At 54.1% G+C, this 16,871-nt stretch overlaps 1 protein-coding gene across 2 annotated transcripts in view; it reads left to right on the plus strand.

Moving 5' to 3' along the window:
* The window catches only part of TMOD1 (tropomodulin 1), a 72,320-nt gene that overhangs the window by 3,804 nt on the left and 51,645 nt on the right, over positions 1-16,871 (plus strand). Inside the window, exon 2 of one of the 2 annotated variants that reach the window (XM_028517783.2) lies at positions 9,712-9,880. In XM_028517783.2, the coding sequence (XP_028373584.1) occupies positions 9,761-9,880 (120 nt within the window). In that variant the 5' untranslated portion in view covers positions 9,712-9,760. The remainder of the gene's footprint in view (positions 1-9,711; positions 9,881-16,871) is intronic. The other variant, XM_036021955.1, reaches the window with a different exon arrangement.

A 16,871-nucleotide genomic window follows, 5' to 3' on the forward strand; every position in this document is an offset into this window, starting at 1 on the left:
TGCCCAAGGGAACAGGGGGAGCAGAAATGCCCCGTGGCCTCGCTCAGCCTCTCCTCATGGACTTTTCTCTCCCGCCTGCGCTTGAACGTCAATGCCACCTTCAACCCCATTCTGTCTCACCCCCCCCCCCACTATCCCACTCGCTCCTACTGCTCTGAGCACCCCTATAAACTGACAACGCCCAAGTCCACAGGTCCAGGCAAGACTGCTCCCCTCCTGTGACTCCCGCCGATCGGACAACGCCAACAGCGCATCCCAAGGGCACTTCACAACCAACAGGCCCAGACTCAGGCTCTCCATCACCCAGTCCTCCTCTGGTGCCCTCCACCCTGGTCAACGGTAGCACCACTCACCCAGGCACCGGGCCAGAATGCCCCCTTCCCTTTGCCACCCCACTCATTTGGCCAGGAGTCCTGCCAGTCTACCTTCCATACCATCTCTTCGGTTCGTTCCCCTCCCCACGCTCACCACCCCAGTCCATTAGTTTGCTGTCTCTCTCCGGAGCTACTGTCAGAGCCTCTTGAAAGTCTGTCTGCCTCATGTCTTTTCTTCTGTGCTGCTGTTGAAGGATCTTGGCGAGACATAGACGTGACTGTGTAGTTCCTCTCCCTCGAGGGACTCCCCATTTCCTACCAGATTCCTTAGCACTGAACACGAGGACCTTCAGAGACCTGTCCCCAAGCCACCTCTCCAGAATCATCTCTCGGTGCTCCCGTGGATTCTCGTCACGGGGCAAGCAAGCGTACACGCCCCGGGCCCCTCTGCCTCTGCCCCTGCTGTGTCTTCCGCCTGGGATGCTGTGCTCTGCCTGTGAGCACGTGTAATTACCCTTTAAAGCAAAGCTCTCATTGCCTCACCTGAGCTCCCATCACCCCCTGAAAGGACACAGTGCAAGAAACAGCTTGGGCCTGCCTCTGCAAGGGTCAGGCCCCACAGCAGTGGGTTATTTCCACTGTTTTCTACCTTCCTTCCTTCTTTGCCTTCTGGAGAAATTTAGGTCCAGACAGGGCTTTACAGTCCAGCGCCCACTTCCTGTCCAGCGTAGAACCTCCCCTGAGCACCAGCGCTCTGGGCTCCTCGGTCCAGTTGCCTTTCTCCATGCACACGGCCTATGACTCTGTGAGCAGGGGATGAGTGCCCGGCCCGTGCCGGGGCGGGAGCCCGGGTGCCCACCACTTCCTCCATGCAAACCCAGGGAGATTGAAAAAGTCAGACTGGCTGGCACCATTGCATGCATTTGTTTATAGTTTTCTACTGCATTCCTCTTACACCATTAAAAGGGTGTGAGATGGCTTAAAATAAACCTGCACAGGCAACTTAACTGGTAAAAACAGAAATTTGAAAGAGAAAGGGCTGAAAACTTGAAAACTGGGGTCATGAGACTCTAAGGATCTCTGATGGGAAGTAAGGCCGCTTGCCCCACAAAAGGGAATACACCCGTACACCCACCAGCTTGCACATCGTGTTGGAGGACGTGCGGCTCCCCCCTGAGGGCCACTCAGAAGTCCAGTTATGAGTGCCCAGCACAGAACAAGGTTGGAGCATGGCGCCACCAACCTGGCTGAAGACAGCACCTGTGTTCGGACCTCAGACCAGCTCTGAGATGAATCAGGAAAGCCAAGGGGAAAGGGAGACGAGATGAATTGGAGGACGCTTCATGTCTGATAGAAAAGAACAACAGTTTTTCGGGAAAGAAAAATGCTCTCTCAGCCCCTAATTCCTTGAGTGTACTGTCATGATGAGACTGGGTGGAGGGCGGTGCAAAGCGGAGCCAGACCGTTGGTGCCCTTGCTTTGGCCCCTGTGCTTGCACTGATGCAGCTGAGGTGGCACCGGGACTTTGGGGACTGATGCCTTACATTGTGGGCCTAGAGTGGGGGGAGAGTCCGCTGAGAACCCCCAGATCTTTCACATGGCTGCTCAGCCCATCCTGTGCTCTGTGGGGTTGGCTTGTCAGGCTGGTGCCTCGTGGGACTGACCGGGGCAGGCGGCAGAAAACCCAGCACCCTGAACCGCGTGGTCCTTTATCTCATTTCCTCTGCACAGCACCCCTGGAGAGGTGCCTGTTGTGCCCTCACTTTACAAATGAATCCACGAGACACTAAGTGACATGCCCAAGGCTGCCAAGCCAGTTGGAGCCGGGGCAGGGCTTTTAGCCCAGGTCTGCAGCACCCCGGTCCAAGCTCTCACCCGTTACCAGGCTGACCCAACAGGAGGCTGGTCTGCAAAGTGGAGCTAATATTCTGCCTTGTCCCCGCTCTGAGGGAAGTAGATGAGGAGGCAATGTACCTGGCATCACCCCAGGGACTTCTCTGTGAGTCTTATCCTCCCAGTTTAACTGTAAGCTTCCTGGGGACTCTTTCCTTCATATCTGGTTCTCCCACAAAAGCCCGCACCACACAAAGCGGGTCCTCAGTAGATGCTCACTCAGTGAATTGGGTTGTGGAAGCTGAGACCGGGGAGGCACAGCGACTTGCTCAAGGTTGCACAGCAAGTCCTCAGCCAGAGTCAGAACTTGTAACCAGGTCCCCCGACTCCCTTCCTGGTTCTCCTTCTGCCGTGGCATCAACAACAGCCCCAGCCTCCTAGAGAGCTGGGGGACCAGAGATGCCAGCGGTGCGGAAGATGCTAGGGGGGAAAAGGAGCCTCCCGGGTGAGGCAAGGCCGAGCCGGGCCCTGGGGCCATGGGGGCATGTGTGCTGGGAGGAGGGCTGCGGACCAGGCTGTAGGCTGTGCGGTTGCCCGAGCCCTTTTCTCAGAGGGGCCCTGTGCTTGGTTACATGCTCCCTGCAGGTGCTTTCTTGAAATGTTTAGTTTTATCTCTGGGTTTATATTTTTAAATGAAGCCTCATTGACAATGGGCTATGCACCAGGGCTTGGAGGCTTGGCCCACAGGAGGCCCCACCTCCTGCTGCCTCTTTGCCTCCTGGGGAGGGGTTCCTAGACTCCAGCTGCCTCACCTCCCAACACCCCAGGTTCCACCAGCCTCTGCTCCCCACCCCTGCGCTGCTGCCCCTGGGGCTCTCTGCCCCCAGGGGATTCTGCTGCCAACTCTGCAGGGCCAGCCTCTCGTCCACCCCGATCCAGGCACCTAGTGTCCTGGTGCAGAGATTGCAAACACTAGGATCACCTGTCCCCAGGTGCTGGGAAGCAGAGATGTCTGGAGCAACTGCCTACCTCCCGCCCCCTACCCCCCACCCCCCCAGACCAAGGAGCAAGACCAAGGAGCGAGGCCATGCTCGCCAGTGAGGAGGCTGGGGGTGCTGTGTGGAGAGGCCACACTCTGAGGACTTAGTGCGACTTCGGACCATGTGGAAGGGGGAGCCCCAGGCTGAAAATGCAGCATAAGCACAGCCCAGGGGACTGAAGTTTCAGGGGTGCTCAGGGTTGAGTGGTCTGGGATGGCTTCAGACCCCAGGCTGGGGAGTTTGCTCTCTGTCGGTCTTAACGGGGACTGTTGAAGGTAGCTTTCAGCTCAGGAGCAACTTTGGAACTGACTTGCTGGGAGGAACTCATCTGGAGGCTGAGTTCAGTGTGGACAGGAAGGTAGGGGACCGGAGGCAGGGGGACTGGGAAGCGCTGCAAGAACATAGATTTCAAAAAAGCAAGCCCGTGAAATGGGAGGAAGAGGACAGACACAAAGGGTGTGCGAGAGGTAGGGTTCCAGTCGCAGATGGACACGCAGGGTTTGAGTCCACGTAGCTGCGGCAGGGACAGTGGGCGGGAAGTAGAGTGGGGGCTGCCAGGGGGGTTGCCAGGGGGGTTGCTGAGGGTGCTGCCAGGGGCGGGAGGGCAGCAATTGGTGCCTCATGGGGACAGAGTTTCAGCGGTGGGGGGGGAGGAGATGGGTGCACAACAATACGAGTGCAGTGAATGCTACAGAAGTTCACACTTAAAATGACTAAAATGATCAACTTTATGTAGTGTATATTTGACCATGATTTTTAAAAACTATAACATTCAAAAGCAATAAAGATCGAGAGAGACAGAGAAAGAGGGAGAGGGAGGATTGGCGGCATGAGGACCTGCCAGAGCTGGGGGGAGAGGGAGGGGGGAGGGGGGAGTTCAGGCTGACCCCAGGTGTCTGGCCTGGGTGACTGATGGGTGGCAGGAGCGTCATCCCCCACCCGGGTGAGGAGATAGTGGTGGTGGCAGCGACTCGGGGTTGAGCACGGTGAGCCTGAGGGAGTCCAGGAGGCGTGCCCTGCAGGGAGCCTGAGCTGGAGAGAGACCAGCTGAGAGACGTCAGCTTATCGCAGGCAACAGACCTCACGCGGAGATAAGAGCCCCCAGGGGCGGGTGAGCAGTGAGCAGAGGGCAGATCCCAGGGGACCAGACGGGCCGAGAAGATTTCATCACAGGGAGACTGAGAAGGAGGGAAACCGGGATGCTGACTCTCGCTCTCGGTTGGCTCTAAGGAGCAGGGACTCATTCAAGGTACCCGAGGGCTGGGAGGGGTGCACCTCCTAAGGATTGTGGGAGCACAGCAGCCTCTGGCGGGGGTGGGGGTGGGGGGGGGCCAACCTGAGCCCTACAATTCCCGCCGGAGGGAGCAGGGACTGGGCTCCGCTGGAGACATGGCTGCCTCCTCATCTCAGCTTCCACCTGTTCGCTCGCCTCACCCCCAGCTTCCCCCACCACCTGCCCCATCCTCTCCCTGTGTCCCAGCTCAATGCTGTTGTGGGTTGAGCTGTATTCCCCAAAAGATAAACTTATAAATGTGACCTTGCTTGGGAATAGGGTCTTTGCAGGTGATGAAGTTCAGATAAGGTCGTGAGGGCAGACCTTACTCCAGGATGACTGGCGTCTTTATATAAAGGGGACATGTGACACAGACACACACAGACCTGGGAGCCGGCCAGCTCAAGCCTGGGAGAGCCAGACCGAGGAGACAGGCACGGAGCAGGTCACTGACTGGAATCGGGCACCTGTTCTGCCCAGTCTGCTGGGGGGACGGCGAGGTTACGGAGTGTGGCTGCCGCTCAGAGGTCCCCTAGAAGGAGGGTGGGGGAGGCAGCTCCCTCAGAGGGCCCAGGGGACCTGCCGGGAAGACAGGGGGTGCAGACCTCCATGCGGAGGGCTCACGGCGCATCCCTTTAGCCAACGGTTGGGGCTTCTGAAGGAGAAGGGACAAAGACAGGAGGAGATGGGGCGGGAAGAGGCAGCTCTGTGAATCAGCCTGTCTCTGCCCGGCGTGAAGCCATTCGCCGTGGCTGAAATAAGAAGATGGTATAACTGGAAAATATGCACTTGAACTTGTGACTCAGCTCCTCCTGACCCCCGGGAAGTGTGCTCCATAAATCAAGAAGCTACTCCAGCACCTCCTCCCCAAGCGTTCCCACAGCGGCGGGGCCTGGAGACGCCTTTAGCAGAACTGACAGGCACCCCGTGGCGAGAGATTTAAAGGCATATTTGGTACTCCAAGGAGCTTCCTGATGGATGGCCTCAGCCCTTGACCCATTAATTTTTACTGCCTAACCTGCCTAGTTTTATTTCCTGGCACAGCTTGTAAATTTTGTTTTTCGTATTTAGCAGCCGCAGCTTAAGGCTACTGAGAAGCAGGGTGGCCAGAGGTGCTTAGTGTAATCTACACTGCAGCTTTGAAAGACTTAGGTCTTAAATGTGTTTTAAATTTATGGAGCTGCCCTTTATTCTCCCCACCAACTCTTACTTGGGACCCAGTTTAGAAACCAGGCTACAGAGATGGTATTCTGCAGCCATGCTGGGAGCCCCAGAACCTCATTACCCGCTCCCTCCCTCCTGGCCCCTCCCCCATCTGGGCCTCCCAGCCCTCCCAGAGCAGGTCGCACTTTCCATTTTAAAGGGGAGTAAAGAAAGGATCCAAGAAGAGAAAGGACTTGCCCAGAGTTCCAAGGACACTGGACCAAACCCCTAATGGGCTCACTCCCTGCGAGCATGTCCACCGGGCACAGGGCTGGACACCGGGACATGCGGACAAGGAGGACACCGTCTACCCGAGGGAAAGGACAGTCGGGTGTGGTGTGTGGGGGAGCGTGGCTGGGGACAGGTGGCGACCCCAGCAGCAGCCCCATAAGAAGGGCTCCCGTTTGTGCGCCTGCGCCGACCGACCGCGCACCAGCCCCTGGCGGTGCACCTCATTCACTTGTTGTATGGATCTTCACAGCACCCTCGGGGGCGAGCGCTGTTATCCTCCCCTTGTGTAGGCGACAAAACCCCATCCGGTGATTTTCAGCTTTTCACTCCAGCAGCTGAACCCTGTCTTCGAGGGAACTCTTACATGAAACCCCAAATAAACAAATGAGGTAAAACTGGGGGCAAGCCCCCCCCCCCCCCCCCCCCCGCTCCATTATCCTCTTCTTAGCCGTCCCCCTACAAGGGCCCCAGAGGGGCTCCCTCAGAGCCCGAGATCTCCTTCCGCGCAGTTTGAAGACCACGCATGTGATCCAGTTCTTGGAGGCTTCCAAGAGGCCTGGGTGACAGGCCGGATTGCCCGGTCCATCTCGGTTCATTTTGCAGAGGAGCAAACGGAGGCCCAGAGGCGGAAGCCCCGAAAGCATGCTTTGGGGAGTCACCCCGCAGCTGTCACTCCAGCCGGAGGCAGAGGGCTCTCAGCCTGTGTCCATCCATGACAGCCCTTCTGTTAGGGAGTAGAGGCCTTTCATCACAGCGGCACCACACCATCTCTTCCAAGCCAGGTTTCAAGGCCGAGCGTTAAGTGGCCTCTCTGATAACATGCGGCTTTCACCTCCCTCCCACCCTGTGTCTCCTCCCCACCTCCAGTTCCCCCACATCACCCACCTCAGGGGGAGAGTCTTGCTTCAGAGAGACCATCCCTGGGAGCCAGGTGGATGAGTGTGGCTTGAAGCCGAGAGCCCTGAAGTTTACCTTGGGAGTTCTGCATCCCGCTCAGCTTACTTACTGTCATGCCTCATCACTCTATAATATCCACGGGGCACTTGACTTTAGAAATCCTCTGAAATGGGCCCTGGCTGCTGTGGCTCTGTTGGTTGAGCATTGTCCTGCACACTGAAAGGTCACAGGTTCGATTCCCGATCGGGGCACAGGCTGGGTTGTGGGTTTGGTCCCCAGGTGCAGTGTGTGCAAGAGGTGGCGTATCAATGTTCCTTTCCCTCCCTTTCTACCTCTCTTCCCCTCTCTCTGGAATCAATAAAAGAAAAAAATCAAATTCTCTGAAATCGGATTTTTGAGTTCAATAGCACCTTGGAGTGTGTGAGTGAACCATGAACTTTCTTGATGCTCAGGAAACTAAAGGATTGCACCCCCCCCAGGGTGGCCTCTCTGGAGGTGGCCCGCCACCCAGCCCTGACCCTTCTTTGGTGGACCCCAGAGTTGCCACCTGCTCCTCCCTCCCTGCTCCCTCCCAGTTCCTCTTCTCCCAGCTGGCTTCGACCTGGATTCCTTTCTCCCCGGCCGCCCCTTCTGGGCTCGTCCCTCTCCCAGGGCCGCCCGTGCCTTTTCCCCAAGGGTTTCAGTGCAGAGCATCTAGGAAACGAGTCCACAGGCAAAGACAACCAGCGGCGGAAGCTCCCAGGGTCGCAGACCTGTCCTAGCAGGTCCTGTCCCTGTGCCCCTTCTTGGGCAAGTCTGAACAGCCCCCTCTTGTGACCCAGAGGCGAGTGGAAGGCTGTTTGACCAACATCGGTTCCTGAGCTTCCAATTCCAGGAACAGTTTCTGAGAGACGTGGTTTCATGGTCCACAGGACGGGGGCATTCTGCACGTAAGCTGTCCCTCTCGGGGACATCCATGCGTGGGAGCAGCACCAGCGGCTCCGAGAAGCCCTGCAGTCCAGAGGCCTGTGGGACTCCTGTGGCCCGAACCCTGTTGGAGCACCAGAAACGTGCTTTGCAGCCCATCTCAGAGACACTAATTGGGAGGTTCTGGAAGATTCTCAGCCCTTGATTAGGGTTTCTCTTGGCCCTGGGATGGAGACCTCTCCTGGCTCCATGCAGGAAAAGCCAAATGAGGTTATTCTCTGAGAGCCTTCGGGAGGGTTTGTCCCATTGACCCCAGAGCACTGTCCGCTGCTTGTGCTTTCTTTGCAAGTAAATAGAAATGAATGCAGGGGGGCATTTATGGTCTGAACGTTGCATTCTTGGGGTCTGGTCAAAGGATGACGTCAGGCCAAGACGAACCATTCCTCGAGGAAACAATGGCGCCGGGGTGTTCTGTGTTCGGGAAGCAAGTTCCTTCTCATCAAGCCAGCCGTCGCATGCCTGGACCACTACAGAAGTGCCCACACATGTGCGAACTTACCTTAATGACGTGTGCCTCTGCTTCCTGTACTAGAGGCTCTTTCTGGTAGCTTAGTGAACTTCAGTTTTAGATTATTTTTCATCACTCAAATGGTTTTAAATTGACAATGAATCCCACCCTTTTGATTGATTAGTTGGTTGTTTTTTCCTAGTTTTTGTTTCTTCTACCCTGGAAAATTCCATGAGTCATTTCACAGATGAGCCATGGGTTGTGTTTATTTGTTTGCATGGCGGGGGGGGGGGGGGGGGGCGGCGGTGGTTCTGAAAACATATAATGCCATGAAGAAGGTGATGCTGACTATATGAGTTTGCCGGGGGGTGGGGGGCCATAACAAAGTATCACAGGCAGAGCAGCTCAAACAACAGAAATCTATTGTCTCAAAGTTCTAGAGGCTAGAAGTTCAGCTTCAAGGTATCAGCGGGGCTGGTTCCTTCTAAGGGCGGTGAGGCTCTGTCCCAGCCTCTTCCCCAGCTTCTGGCGGTTTGCCGGCAATCTTCGGTGTTCCTCAGCTTGTGGAGGCATCACCCTGGTCCCCGCCTTGGTCATCCCCACGTAGTATTCCTCCTGCACACATGTCTGTCCAAACGTCCTCTTTTCATGGGGACACCAGTCATGTTGGATCAGGGGCCCATCCTTCCCCACCGTGACCTGTCTAAACTGAACTAATTATATCTGCAAGGACCCTATTTCCAAGTAGTGTCCCATTGTTACTTGCAGTGTGGTACTGGGTCCCTGCAGTACTGGGGGTTAGACCTTTAAATGTGATTTGGGGGGGGACCCAATTCTGTACAGCATCCCACAGCACTCAAGGAAGGCCAGAGGGGCTGCCTCACCTTTCAGCCATCGGCTTCCAAAAGGAAGCCAATGGCTCAGCTCCCTGTAGGTTGACGGTCACGTGGGAACAGGCTCCAACGCAGAGGGGCCAGCAGCTTCCACAGTGAGCTGACGTTCCTCTCCAAGTGGAGAAGGGCCCAGAATCCCCATTCAGGCTGTCTGACGGGGCCAGCACTGGCAGGTAGAGAACTGGAATCAGCTTCATTTCAGTGAAAAACTTCCTGCCGTGTGTGCAGCCCCGGGCTGGGCCCTGGAGAGAGTGGGGTGAAGCGAACCCAGACCCTGCCATGCACAAGCCGGGGGAGGCAGATGCGCCAGCCGCATGGACGGGCGTGGACCCATTTCCGGGGTGAGCTTGGCTTCGTGAGGCTCCACAGAGGAGGTTAATCACCGGTTGTTTGTATTTTATGGCTGTGCCAATACAGTCAGTTATGATTCATTAAATCACATGCCCTCAGTTTTTTATGGAATTAGTCCAATTTAGGGCAGTATTCCACTGTAGTGATCACTCTCCTGACAATTCATAAAACACACTCTGGCCACCATGTGGATGACGAGCCTTTATTTCTCCTGAAAGCAAATCCAAAAAGGGTCTTCCTGAGATCTTTCTCTTTCTGGCAGGTCTTAGGTCAGCCCCGAAACTCAGAAGGCAAAGACAAGTTCTTCTACGATGTCGTACAGACGAGAACTAGAGAAATACCGCGACCTGGATGAAGATGAAATCCTCGGAGCCCTGACAGAGGATGAGCTCAGGACTCTGGAAAACGAGCTGGACGAGCTGGACCCTGACGTGAGTAGGCACTAAAGGGGACCTCGTTGTCACCGGCACAGGGACATCAACCATGTCCGCCTGGGGAAGGGACAGGTGCGGACTTCCTGAAGCTGCCACTTGCACCTTCTTCTGTGGCATTCACATTGGAATCACATTGCCTTTGCGGGCACGTGCGCACGTGTGTGTGTGTGTGTGTGTGTGTGTGTGTGTGTGTGTGTGATGTATTCGCCAGGGCTCTCTAACAGAACCAATGGGACGTAGATACACATAGAAAGAGATTTATTGTAAAAAATTGGCTCACACGATTATGGAGCTGACGAGTCCCGAGGTCTGCAGTCAATGGGCTGGAGACCCAGGAGAGTGGATGGTGTGGTTTTAGTCCAAAGGCTGGCAGGCTCAAGACCCAGGGGAAAAAAACAATACATCTTATATTACATGATAGGAGAATGAGAGGGGGGAAAAAAACAAAGATGTTTGCTTCACACACACACCTGAAAATGTATTTATAACAAACACAATAAGAAGGAAAGACTCATGATAATTGTAGTTCTTGTTTCTCTAATGGGCCACGTGGTTATATAGCTGGTCGTTATATTTACCTTCTTCCACTACCTATTCTGTATTCCCTTTGCTTTCAGCAAGCACCTACCTGGTCACGGTCCTTGCCTGGTTGGATGCCCAGACCTTCATTCCCGAAGGATCTGGGCCATGGGTGGCCCTGCCTAGGTGGGTTGTTGCAGGCTTTCGTTGACTTTAATCTCGGGGCACGGGGATACTAAGAATGCCCTAAGCGCCCTCCTGTTGCAGACATTTGCTTCCTTACCTCCCCTTGGTGTTTAGGATCAGTCACCCCAGCCAACACAGAAACTCCTTCTCTGCCTGTTCAGAGCTATGAGGAGCCCCAAGTGGCCAGGCATGGGTCTTAACTTCCAGTCCAATAGAATCATTGCTGTGTCTCTTGGAGGAAGCATTTTTCCCTTTGGACCAAGACCCCCTAGGCCAGCAGAGTATAAGGTCACAGGAACAGGAAGCAAAACTGTAGCCAGTGAGTCACTAGGGGTATTAATGAGTGGTACCCCCCCATCTCTACCCTTGATTCCTGGACCCGTGAATCCCGGACGGACCCTGTAGGGACACTGACTCAGAGCGTGTGCAGACTCCAAGGAGCCCTGCAAGGTATTGCCCGGCAGCTCGCTCCATCACTGAGTCTGCAAAAGCCCGTCCCACCGTTCCACCCAGGCAGCAGCCTCAGGATGCTGGGGAAACGTGTGTCGCAGAATTAATTCACTAAGAAACAGAGGACTTAGAAGGGTCTCTTTCACCTGTGTGATGTTTTTATCATTGCATTTCATAGCTGGCACACTTAAGAAGTGTGTCTCATGCTCAGAATTCACCGCTGCTGCTAGGGCCACAGCATCAGAAGGCGGGAGGATCCCTGGTCACCTCTGTGGTTTGCTCAGCCCCATGGGTCCTTGAGCGGGGTCAGGGACTCCCAGGTGGCCTACCGGACAGGTCCCACAGCTCTGCCTCAGGGGTGCAAGTCAGCGCCCAGAAAGGAGAAGGTGGGCAAAGAAGGTTATTGAATTCAGTGAATTTTCCATTTGATATATTTTTAAATTAAAAAATGGAACATTTTATGCTTTTTTAAAAAACTTGTCATCGCTCAGCTCTAGTTTAACAGTGATCTGTGAAAAAAAGAACAGTTCTATTGTGTTGGCCAAAAAGCCCATTACATTTTTTTCCTGTAAAATAAAAAAACATTTTTCATCTTCCCCAATAACTTTATTGATTTGGATATTTTGAGTATGTCAGCTGTCTCCCGCTATTGGCGTGATGGGTAGAGGCCAGGGGTGCTGCTAAACATCTTCCAATGCATAGGACAGCCCCACAGCAAAGAATTATTTGGCCAAAATGTCAATAGTACCAAGAAACTTTGCAAACTTTTTAAAAAACATTTTATTCATTTTTAGAGAGAGAGGAAAGGAGGGAGAAAGGGAAGGAGAGAAACATCGATGTGCAAAGAGAAACATTGCTTGGTTGCCTCTCGCACACCCCCAGGCAGGGACCTGGCCCACAACCCAGGCATGTGCCCCGACTGGGGCTCAAACCGGTGACCTTGTGGTTCACGGGCTGGCACTCAATCCACTGAGCCACACCAGCCGAGGTGAAACTTCACAAACATTTGACATGTTCAGTCAGTCACAGCACCTTCTCCACACACTACACAAATCTTCGTGCTGCATTTCAGTTGTGTTTTTTTTACCTTTTTTGAAATAATAGAGCACAGTACTCCAAAAATGTTGCAGATACTTTTCCATCTCCAATATTAAAATGGCAACACAAAAATTCACCAATTTTGATAAGTTTTTTAAAATGCACACTGATGTGACAGCTGTCATAATACAGTTTGACAAAATTGTTTCGAACAAAGTTAAAGACAAGGACTACCAGAGCCATTTTACAGAAAAAACTAAACAAACTTTTGGTTCTCCCAATACACTATTTCCCTAACCCTCCAGTACTCACAGCTGGCGTAGAGGCAGCCTAGGTTTGCAGGGAAAATGCAGGACTAGAGGTTAGATGCCCCGTCCCAACCCTGGCCCTGTCTCTCACACTCCTCATGGCCTTGAACCTGAACCGGTTGCTGCCCCTGCCTAGGCCTTAGTGTCTCTAGGGCCAAGCTTCCATGAGCTTATAACCTGGTCTTATCTCCAGATTTGATTATGTGGCTTCTTTCTAGGTAACCCAGAATCCTAGTCTAGGGGCCCTGGGCCCTAGGCCCCGTAGAATAATGACGAGTCCCTCCAGCAGCACACTGTCATCTTGCTGTCCACTGCTCCCCCTGCCCAGCCGTGAGGGGGCGGGTCCGCCGATGAGGTTGCTCCAGGTGACGAGAAGGCAGCCTTGGTGGGAGAGCCCTGGGCTCGTCCCCTTCCTCTGCACCACGGCTCCGCCCTGTTAGCCCCACTGCCTCAAAAACTAGCAACATGGGCAAGAAACAATGAAGTTTCCAGCTTTATTGCTGTACAATTATTCCATTCCAACCATTATATCCTAGATCACTGCTGCAAGAACAAACAGCTTTGACAAGTGAGAACAAAAGAGGGGTGTGCTGCCTGTAGTCGACTCGGTAAAGGTGGCTCGGTCACCTGCCGGGCGCCAGGCCCTGTGCTGGCCGCCCACAGGGGGGCCTGGCGGGGCTCTGTCCCAAAGGCGCTCAGCCCAGAGGGCGGTGGGTGTAATATTAACTGTGCTCTGAAGGGCAGCCCTGTGCCCTGAGAGGGTTAATTCTCACCGGTGGGAGGCCTCACAGAACAGGTGACACTGGAACTGGGCCCTGGACTTTTCTAAGTCCAGAATAAAACAAAGAACTCTAGGCCCAGTGAAGGCCAAGGGCAAAGGGTCTTGCACAGAGTGGGTGGGGAACAGGGAGTCTCGGCGTGGTTCCTGTGGAGGGCGAGACGAGCCTGGAAGGGGTATGGGCCAGAGGAAGCGGGGAGCGGGATACTGAAGGGTTGGGGTTTTCTCAGTGGGGCTGGGGAAACCTTGGGGGGGTGGGCAATGGTTTGGTGGGCTTGCTGTCTTAGGACACAGGGACTGGCGGGGGTGCCGGGGAGATGGGGGGCAGGGAGAAGGGGCTCCCTGGGAGCCCCTGTGGTCCTATCCAGCCTGTGGTGGGAGAGTTCTTTTCTGCTGATAAGAAAGGGCTCCTGCCCCTCCCCACAACATTCCCCACATGTCACAGAGTCTCAGCTCTTCCCAGGGCGAAGGGCAGACCCCCAGATCCCCCCCAGGCCTGCTGCCTCTGGCCTTCGGGACTGCCGGCGTTGCCCTGAGCTGGCTGGAGGGGCATGAGGCTGGATTAGGCTGTGACTGAAAATCGAGCAGATGATGGCAGAGGTAGTGGGGAGCACCAGGCCTGCGAGTGGGGAGGGGGCAGGTGCAGGAGCCCCCTCAGAATCCAGGGTAAAGTCCCCAAAGACTGCTTGATTTCCAGCTGGGAGCTCTGTTTCACTTCTAAACCAGCAAAGAGCTCCCGCAGTGCCCCGACCCCAAATATCAGGCATCCGGCCTCAGCAGCAATTCCCAGGGCCTCTGTGCCTCTCACACAGCCAGCTCCCCTGAGCCCTTCCCGGAGGGGGGGTGAGGGGGGTCAGCAGGAAGGGAGGCCTGTGTCCACTGGAGGGGCAGAGAGCCTGGGGCTCCAAGAGCCGACAACACGGCCAGTGTCACAGGACCAGGCACGGAGACTTGGATCTCTAACAGGCTCCCAAGTGCCTGCGCCTCCCGAGCTGGAGGGAGGAAGGTAACCGTGTACTCGGGTTTGGGAGCAGCGCCGGGCAACCTGAGACTCGCGCCTCTCACACCACTGTGGTTTCGAAAGGAACATTTCAAAGACCCCTTTCTCTCTAAGTTCAAGGAAAAGAAAAGAGAAATCAGAGAGAGGATAAGAGATAAGAGGGGCCAGTGGGTTTTTCTTTTTCTTTTCTTTTTTTGTCCCAGCCACACAATTGGCCCCTTCACTGAGATGTCTCTGTTACCTGATTTGCAAGTCAGTATGTAAGTTTTGAAAAGAGCTAGGGGGCCTCCCACTTTCCGAGAGCACAAACATTCCAGCTCACTTTTCACCCGCCCTTGGCCCGGTTCCGAAATCCCAGCACAGGGAGAGGCCACAGGTATGCAGACCGTGAGAGGCGTTGGAGCCGGCTGGCCTGGGCGGGGCACGGGGGCCAGTGGGCGTCCGACCTCCGGCCTGCAGAGCAGGACCTGAGCCCAGGCAGGAACCAGCTCTAGGTCACAGGCCAAACAAAACCGGACCAGAACCCCCGTCCTCGGTCTTCTCTGTTACACTCTGTGAGACCGTATCCTCCAGTTTTAATTTTTGTTTCACGAGCACTTACATGGCACTTCCCAAGAGTTCACATCTTAGCCACACCACTGCAGCGCTTCATGGCAGTCTCCAGGAGCAGTTTGAGCCGCCGACGCGCCCTGGTTCTGTAGCTGGGGAGGGTGCTGTATGTGAAATTGTCTTCCTCTCTCCCTGGAGACAACCTGAGAGGCAGGTGCTCACGTCCACTCCCAGTTTTGCTCCCAACTTGGGCGCGTGCTGCTCCTCCCTCTGTGGACCTGCTTCCCTGTCCGCAAGGCGGATGCAGTCCGAGAGATGCCCTGGGACGCCTGCTCTGGCTCTCGGCATCCGTGCTTTTTTCTTTAAAAAATTTAGGTATAATTGACATATAACATTATATTAGTTTTAGGTGCACGACATAACGATTCGATACTGATACATATTACAAAACAATCATCACAATAAGTCTCATTAACATCCGTCACCACACACAGTTACACTTTTTCCCTAACCATCCATGATTTTATAAGCAATTCCTGGCAGTCTTTAAAACATTTTTTTTAAGTTTTTCATATTGCCATACAATACTGCATTAGTTCCGGGTGTGCAACGTGGTGACTAGACGTATATATAACTTATGAAGTCACCACTCTGCTAAGTCCTGGCGGCTTGTCACGTGAATTCAGCTCCCACTGCGGGGGGAGCGGGGTTAGGTTTGCAGTGATGCAACTGTTAAGCCCCAGGGTCATGTGACAGAGCCGAGTACTGGAGCTGGAGAGCAGTGATGTTTGCAGCGGAGGACTTTAGACTTGAACAAAAAAAAAAAAAATCCCCGAAACTTTCTCCCTTTCTGCGGCCTGGAAAAACTCGAGCTTATCATGAGATTGTTGCACTTGGACTCCCGCGGGAGAGGAATGCTCCATGTGCTAAAAGTATCCACTGCTGACTGATTCCCCAAGAGGATCTGCCCTTTCTCCTCTCTCCGGAGTTAAGTGGATGCTGCTCTGAAGCTGAGCCAGCTCATCGGTTCAGATTGCCTTTGCCCCAGGCAGCCGGGAGAGCTGCGATGGGCAGAGGCGGCTGAGAGCCGCAAGTCATCCTGACTTGCAGGGAGCGGTGTACGCATTCTGGTAGGATCGATAGGCAGTTAACATTTCCTGGGTGTGCTGTGGGCAAAACCCTGCATGGATTATCTTGTGTAATCCTCTGAGAGGCTTGGTTATCAGCCCCTTTCTAAATATGGGGACACTGAGGCTCAGAGAGGTGAGGTAACCTGCCCAGGATGCAACATGGTGGTGCTGGGATTCCAGACTCCACAGCCGCAACTCCGGAGCTGTGCTGTGAGCCACACCCCTCCCCCTCCCCCAGCACACGTGTGGGATGGGCCTGGAAGGGCGTGGGGTGCAAGATTATCAGCAACTTGTAGTTTTCAATTCAATTTCCTTTGAAGTGATGTTATTTTTACTATAAATGCTAATCTTAAAAAAGATAGAAACCACCAACCCAAAGAATGTAACTGTAAATATTACTTGTTAATGAGTCTTTGGGAAAAAGGAAGAATATTTTTCAAAGTATTTGAGGAAAAAGATCGAAATATTTGCAGGAGAGAAGATGGTAGAGATAATCCCAACCTTGTAAAGAAATTGGGTCCTAGGAGTTGACTTTGAGGTGGGCCATTAGGGATCTGTGACGTTATAACTACAGAAACAACAACGGGAAACAGCAGGCCCCCTGCAGAGCCTGAAATAACAACAACAACAACTATTATTCTTTCTTGGGGTCTTCCTAGATGCCAGGTGCTGTGCTAAGTGTTTTATGGGGGTCATCTCATAAAATTTCTGCAAGGATCTTACGAGCCCGCTCCTCACAGGTTGGGGTTAGTCCTCTTCTAAGACAAGGAGATGGATGCCCAGAATTACACAACTAGTAAGTGACAGACCAAGTTCAGGCAGACGTGCCTTCCTCAGCCCATAATGTGTCAGGAGTTCTGAGAGCGTGGGCCATGAACTGGAGGAAGAAATGATGGAGGAGAAAACCTAGACCTATAGAATCTCAGAGCTAGAAGGACACTGAGGGACCATCTAACCCTCCCTCCCCCGCCCCTGCGTGTCCATGCACAGAACAAGTAACAAAGCCCTGGTTTTAGGGTCCCCCTTGGGC

Source organism: Phyllostomus discolor, chromosome 3 (genome assembly GCF_004126475.2).
Source record: "Phyllostomus discolor isolate MPI-MPIP mPhyDis1 chromosome 3, mPhyDis1.pri.v3, whole genome shotgun sequence".
NCBI lineage: Eukaryota > Metazoa > Chordata > Mammalia > Chiroptera > Phyllostomidae > Phyllostomus > Phyllostomus discolor.